The 7,500-nt window shown below is 39.8% G+C and overlaps 1 protein-coding gene across 3 annotated transcripts in view; it reads right to left on the reverse strand.

The window, feature by feature from the left end:
* Positions 1 to 4,776: 4,776 nt before the first annotated feature.
* LOC138032914 (histamine H2 receptor-like) overlaps positions 4,777 to 7,500 on the reverse strand; it is a 4,570-nt gene continuing 1,846 nt past the window's right edge. For all 3 annotated transcript variants that reach the window (XM_068880626.1, XM_068880627.1, XM_068880625.1), the window contains one exon: positions 4,777 to 6,664. In XM_068880626.1, coding sequence (XP_068736727.1) covers positions 5,601 to 6,647 — 1,047 coding nt within the window. In that variant the 5' untranslated portion in view covers positions 6,648 to 6,664 and the 3' untranslated portion in view covers positions 4,777 to 5,600. The remainder of the gene's footprint in view (positions 6,665 to 7,500) is intronic.

The raw sequence follows: 7,500 nt of genomic DNA on the forward strand, positions 1-7,500 counted from the left end.
ACAACGCTTCAACTGACTTGTGCATGCTTACGCATCGCATAATCTAGATTTTCTACGCACACAAAAATGGCGTAATCTTTGAGAGAGAACTTTGCTACCTTTTCTGTTATAGAACGACAAGGTTTTGAATTTTCAACGTGAGCGTGTTTCCGAAAAAGTCTCGCAACAGGAGTTTGCTGGGCCGATATTTTGCAAACCAACAAATCAAATGTATCATCTCCGAAACGCGCCACAAAGCAAAACGAAAGACGAGGCAGAAAAAGAGACGGGTTGCGTTAAATTAAGCACATTATTAAACTGGATCTTTGGTAAGAAGCAGCCCTACGTTTTCCAATTTTGCTTCTACCACAGTGATTTACGATACTGTTTAGTTTCCTTCTTTTGCTAAACTGAGTTGAATCATAAGCTTCCGTGTAAGTTTGTTCGTGTTTTGTATAGCTTGTAACCTAATCACGTGCACAAGGGAAAGGGAATTGGGAAAAGATATGCACCGAATTTGAATAAATGTCCATAACAGTTGACAGGATGAGAACAAAAACGCTCAAAAAATCAGGAACTCTCTCACGGAAATTCATCAAGAAATATTTAGAGTCAGTTTACGAGAAATATTTAGAGTCAGGAGACGCATTGTTTCCATGGTAGCCAGATCCTAAATTTTTTTTTTTTTTTTCAGAATTTGTTATTGTTTCTTCTAAGCCGTTTTCGTGTGTCATAAGGACTCTTTATCGCAATTATTATTTAAAATAGTTTTCCTTTGGTAAAATACAGAATACATAATACAAGCTATTGGCTATCACGGCACAAGATACAATTTTGGAGACAGAGAGGGTGTCGCCCAGTCTAGGCCCTTGGGATATGTCAATTTTAGTTGTTATTCTTAGATGTCACGAAAACGCAAGTCTCTTTCCCGAGACGTTCGCAAAGTCAGATAATTGAAAATGACGTTCCGAGTGGAATTGTGGTTTGTTGACGAAAACGAGTTTCAGAACCTAGGACATTGTTTTATCTTGCCCCAAATCCTGGAGCTAGAGATAGATCTTACAATTTTGAGTGAATCTAATGGCTTTTTGCCATTACACAACTGCCATCGTCCCTACTCTCCCTCATTTTCTCATGCATGTTACTAATACCTATTGTAGTTCCTAGAGACCAGAGAGACGGGGCTGGGGGAGGGTGGGGGAGGTGTTAAGGCTCCAACATTTCCACTTTTCTTTGCTTTGGTTAATAAAAGATCAGCCACACTTAATACTTCTTTGCCTGGACAGGTTCTGTACTCCTAACAATCTAAAATATACCTTTTTACCGATACGTTGTCGAGAATTCCATATTTCAAATAGCTATTATGGGATATGCATACTAATTTGCTCTCTAATAGCTTTTTAGATCAATGGATTTCTCCGCTGTATCAGTAAAAAGGTCTATTGTCTCGACAGTCACTGTTTCCAACGTGATTTATTACCTTGTTGAACTTTATATGAGTGTCAACTGTATTTAGCGCTGAGGAACCAATTTTTTAAAAGTTTTAGAGTTTCAAACCACAAATACTTAAGCCTGGTTTTCACTAGCGGCGCAAGCAGAAACGCAATTATAAGCGGGCTTATTTGGCCGTGAAAGCGGGGTTGACGCAAGCGCAAAAGCACAAGGATAAAAATTTTTCATTTTCCTTGTGCTTCTACTTGCGTTCGCTTGCGTCGAGTGAAAACGAAACGCAGCACAAGGAAATTTGTCCGTCCCTGCGATTTAACTAGCTTTAACCTTAGAGAAAATAAATACAAGCTCGCTGTTCCGCAACCCCGTACTGAATTTTATAAAAGAAGCCTTTCTTACAGCGGAAGTGTGTTATAGAACGGCTTGCCTCTGGAGGTGCGGCAATTGACATCCTCTAGTATAGTTAAGGAAAAATTAAGAGACATAAATTTCGATCGACAAATAATTTAATTAGCGATATTCTGTTTTTACACACGGCCTCCTTGAAAAGCACGTGTTTTCTTTTTATCTTTATTTTAGTTTTTATCTTAGATGTTAGATTAGTTAGGAAGTTAGTATTTTCCATACTTCAGTGTAGATGTATACCTGAAGGAAATACCGTGTTTAAATAAACCTTACCTTACCTTACCTAATTAAAGCACTCGTCCCAGATTCCTTGCGTCTGAGCATTTAAACAAAATGGCGGATGCCGTGGTTGATTTTGATGCCTACGTCAATGTTCGCTTTCACTAGCATAAGCTACTTATTCTTGGGCTTGTACTTGCGTCGCTAGTGAAAACTAAGCTTTACTGTCAATTACACACAGACTTGCATTAGAGCGGTTTTCAAATGAGTGTCGTAAAACCAAAACCAAAGTAATTACTTTGGCCAATCAAAAAGGACGGAGACATTCCAGTAAACCAATCAAAACTCGAAAGCAATTTCACGTAGCCTACACAAAGCGCGGGAAAATGTGCACGCGTGAGCCACGATTGGTTTGGTTTCATTTCTGATTGGTTGAAAAAGTGGTGCGAGATGTTTGAACCAATCACTGTCGCTATTTTACATACTTAGTGCTAAGGCACTAATTGCGGACACTGTACAGAAATCAAATCAAACATCTCATGTCAAATCGCAGGTTGATTTCGAGGAGATTGGAAAACTGGAGTCCGCCTGGAGAAAAACCTGTCGGGCAGAATAAAGAACCAACAAACTCAATCTTCTAATATGCAATCGTTGTAGTTTAGTTTAATTTATTCGCCACAATTCATGGAGTCCCAATTAACACCTAATCCGTATATCCATAGATCAAACCACAACACCGAGAACTCCATGCCGTACTCTTCTGGAATAGTGTGTGCATTATTACTCACTCCCAAAGTATTTAGTTAATGAGCTAGAGCGAGTCCAGAAGAGGGCTTTAAAAATCATGTGCCCTAGCCTCAGTTACGATGAAGCTCTTACTCACATGGAGATAGCGCCGCTTAGCGCCCACCACAGTAATATTTGTGCCACGCTTTTCAATGAGATCCTAAGTGATTCAGATCATAGGCTACGGGCATTATTGCCGCCTTCACATCAGGCCTGCAAATATTCGCTTCGACGTACACGCAAATTTGACATTCCTAAAATAAACACGAAACGCGTAAGAAATAGTTTTATTATTAAGTCAAGTTTTAATTTTAAATCAATTTTAGATCTTGCAAATAGCTTTTCGAACGTAATAGTACTTTATTATATATTTACGTAATTTTTTATTATTTATATTTTAACGGTACGCAATTCAGCCCTTGGCTGCCATGTATTGTTTTCAATAAAATCTATCTATCTATCTATCTATCTATCTTTAACGTCCCACAGGGAACTAATGAACATGAAAGATATTTCTGAGACCAGGCCTACGGTTTATAGTCCTTTTCCGAGAAGACTTAAAAGTCTAACTATTCGTATTTAAAGACCCTGAGTGTTGGTCCGGCCGGAGTTAAACTCTCGACTTCCCGCGTAACAGCCCGGTGCTCAACCAACTGAGCCACCGGTGCGCGGTTTGATTTCAAGGTTTTTTTTTATGCTCATCGTAAGTTTCATCAACTCACACCATAAGAAAAACAGTTCGATAAAATGCTGTATTTGTAAAGGGACTCTGTTTGTTGTCTTGTAAAGTAAAATGAAATCTGATCGGAGTTTGAACGGGGTTAAGGCTGTATGGATGGTTGTAAAATTAAAGGTCCTTATTTCACGAGGGTAATACGTGAGAGTGACCTATAGTTACTGATAAACTTGTGGCCCTCGGTGCGAACCTTTTACAATTTTTTGAATAAATAATAATGCATAAGCAGCACTCATAGCAACGAATCTTGTCCACTTGCTTTTATTTCTCCGACCGGTTTTGTCTGATTACGGAGATTTCATCGGGGAGTTTGAACAAGACTGTTAAAAGAAACTTGTTTTATATCTTATCTACAAAGTACAGTCACGTTCCAGCAAGGGTGTTGACCGCGAAAAACACCTACACAACAGTTTGTGCAGGATATGACTAAAATCCTGTATGACACTGAGAATTGTAATTTTGGGGCTCACGGATTTAGGGTTAAATTCGTGAGCCTCAAAATTCAACACGGATCAGAAGAAAGTCGAAACAGACGTTGACGAGACGGGGATCGAACTGGCAACCTCCAGCTTATAAGGCTGCGCACAAACCGACTGAGCTACGCATGTGCAATTCTTAGTTGTGGGTAAGGGCCAGTTTCATTGGAAGCCATATAAATAGTAATAATGATAATCACGTTTCAGGCTTACATGTATAACGAAGAAAAGGGCCGGCTCAACTAACATGCAAATTTATCAAATCATGAAGGCCTTTGTTGATAGGGCATAGTTGAAGTAGCTGGAAAAAACCCTCCCGGAGCAGAGTATAAAATCAAGGCTCAACCATGACACACAGTAACTGAATGCAACCCAGAACACACTGGGGAAGGCGATTTGTCCCGCCATGCAATGCGCCTTCCCAGTGATCTGCCCTTCGCGGTTAATTGTAGGACCTTGAGGCATTTAGAATTTCAATCAATCACAATCATTATGTACGTGTCTAGTTTTAACTAGGAACACATTTAGGCCAGACCACAGTACCGGGAACTCTTATCGAATAGTTTGTTGGATCTTCAACTTCCCACAGGTTTCCTGAACAAAGGTTTTGGGATGGGGCCTACGGTTTATCGTCCTTATCCGAGAAGACTTTAAAGTATAACAATTTGCGGATGTAATTACAAAGGCAGCACTTTCTGCCCGGGTAGTCCGATGCACAAACAATTGAGCCAACAGGTCATAGGTTTGTTTATTTCCACAACTACAATAATACAACAAGACAGGTCATGGTTAAATTTTGAGGATATGAAGAAAACTTACAACTACAGATGCACACAATTAATAAGATGGTAAAGCCAATAGTTCTCTGCACTGGCAAAATGTCTGTGTTTGTGTATGCTAGTGCTTACTTTAAAGCAGTGGAAAAGCAGAAAAAATTCACGCACTTTTCTTGGAGCCAGTCACAAATTATAACTTTATTTATGACTTATTAGAGCGAGTTTCAATCGAGTGTCGTAAAACCAAAACCGAAGTAAATACTTTGGCCAATTAAAAAAGGACGGAGACAATCCAGTAAACCAATCAAAATTCGAAGTAATTACACCTAGCCGCCGACACAAAGCGCGGGAAAATGTGCACGCGCAAACCACGATTGGTTTTAAGTCATATACAGAAAAGCCTTAGTTTAACGTATTGAAGTCGAGAAGGCTTTCATCTTGGTCTTTTATTGCTACCTTTACTCACTGAAATTTTTTTAGTCTCTATCTTAAATTAACGATCTTGTCTTCATCTTCATTCACTATCAGTAGCACATTTAAGGGCCCAACTTCCTCTTATAGAACTGACATTACACAACTGTGAGTAAGCGCCAAAATTTCCGCAAAAGGTTTCCTTAAGCGTGCACATGGTAAAAGAAGAAAAAAACTGAATTAACAAAGATAAAACTGACCAAAGAATACCAAGACAGTGAGCAACCACCTCTCTTCCGCTCTCCAAAATAATAATTTAAAATAATAAAATTGTAGTAACCAGCATATGGCTTTGTGTTATGGTCAAACAGAAGAAACGTCAGCAATGTTGTTTTTGTCAGCTTGTGCATTTTTATACCCTTCTGGCTTCAAAGAGGAGATGCCAGAGACCTCGATGTCGGCTTCCCTAAGTTCCGTATTACGAGTGTTCGTTGTACTGCCAAAAATACTGCGTAACACCAGCCAAAAATCTCGTTTAAACAATGTGTAAAGTATAGGGTTAATAACTGATGTTATGTATCTCGTAATCGCAACTGTTTCTGCTACTGTGTCAAAAACGGTAGAATTTAACATAGTATTTGATTGTATGTAATACGCTATTTTGATTAAAAGCATGATGATGAAATATGGACACCAACAGCATAAATATATCACAGACATAATTGCAAATATAAAAATGCATTTTCGGTCAGTACTTGTTTGAGTAGTTTTCGTTCCAGTATTTTGCATCGAAACCGGCCTCTTGCCCTCTCTGACTACTTTGAACATGAGTGTGTACGCATAAGCCATGAATACAGTCGGAAAAAAGAACACGATAGCAAGACAGGCTGCAGAGTGTACCACTTCCCAAAGCAATTCTTGTGCAGTCCACCTCCAAGCCAATGGAATCGTTGCAATGAAACCACCGAGCACCCAAATTCCCAGCTGTACTATTAATGCGGTTTTCTTGGTTACGAAGTTGTGTCTGAACGGGTAGATAATTGCCAGATATTTTTCAGCGGTGATGGCAAGTATGTGATGTCCAATCGTGACGGCTAACAGCGTGTGAAGAACAAATACCCCATCAGCAAATCGACCATACATGGGAGACGTAGTAGGTACAACTTCAAAAGAGAAAATAATGAAGTATGGAATGTTAACTGCTCCAGTGAGGAAATCACACACCGCGAGACCGAGGAGTAGTGTATTGGATGGCGTTCGCAGGCTTTTTTGCTTGTAGAATAAAAAAAACACGAGGCCGTTGGTCAAAATGATGGCAACTGCAATAGGAAGGAGCTTGATCATTACTGCCATCCCTTCACTGTTGGAGTGGCTTGAAAACGGAGGAATCCACGAGCTGTTATTAGTCATCTTTTACAAGATGTTTACTACAACACAGCAAAATAAAAGAAACGAAAATTTTCAGTAAGTAATGGTAATAGGACTGGAGTGGAGTTTAATTCATTCTGTATAATCATAAGAGTGATACCACAATCGGACGCACGCGCAGCGGGAGTCAAATTTCCGAGAAAAGAAGAAGATCCAAGTTATGAAAGAAAGGAAGAATTTTCATTAAAAGGCTGACGAAGCAGGCGGAAATTGATTAATGTCGCTCTAAAAGAAAGAAAGAAAGCCTGTACGCTGTTTCTGTGGTGATGGTAACTAACGTTGTGATTGGTTGATTTAAACTACAGCACTGAATGCGATTGGCTTGTTGAACTGTCCGATAACAAAATGTCCGATAACAACTTGGGAGGGAATAAGTGGAAAATAATAGAGATAGAACTGAGGAAAGGCACTTATTTGCACATGCTTTCCCCCAACGGGACAAGGCTCATGGACAAGGCTCAAGGAACATGGACAGTTTAAACTTTGGGAAAGGAATAAAACATACGATACATACTTAATCGACCACTTCCCATAGTGGCTTTTCAGGCCCAACGAAACAATCACGACAGAACAGAACATTCCACAGCAACTGTTAAGAATCCCAACTGGCCGGAAGCAACCCAGTTGGCTATTTACAAGTGCATCTGAGAAGTTCGGAACCAGGGACTACTAGGAACAAATTCAACCAGTGGTCAAAACGTGTCTTGAATCCGACATCCCCGGATCTCAAGGCAAGCGCCCTAACCACTGGGCCGCACTGCTAAACGCTTAAGAGCATGCGCACGGAGGACAAGGCAATCTCCAAAGATTAAAAAGAAGGTGACGAGATTGGAAG

This window comes from Montipora capricornis, chromosome 14 (assembly GCF_036669925.1).
Source record: "Montipora capricornis isolate CH-2021 chromosome 14, ASM3666992v2, whole genome shotgun sequence".
In the NCBI taxonomy this organism is placed as follows: Eukaryota; Metazoa; Cnidaria; class Anthozoa; order Scleractinia; family Acroporidae; genus Montipora; species Montipora capricornis.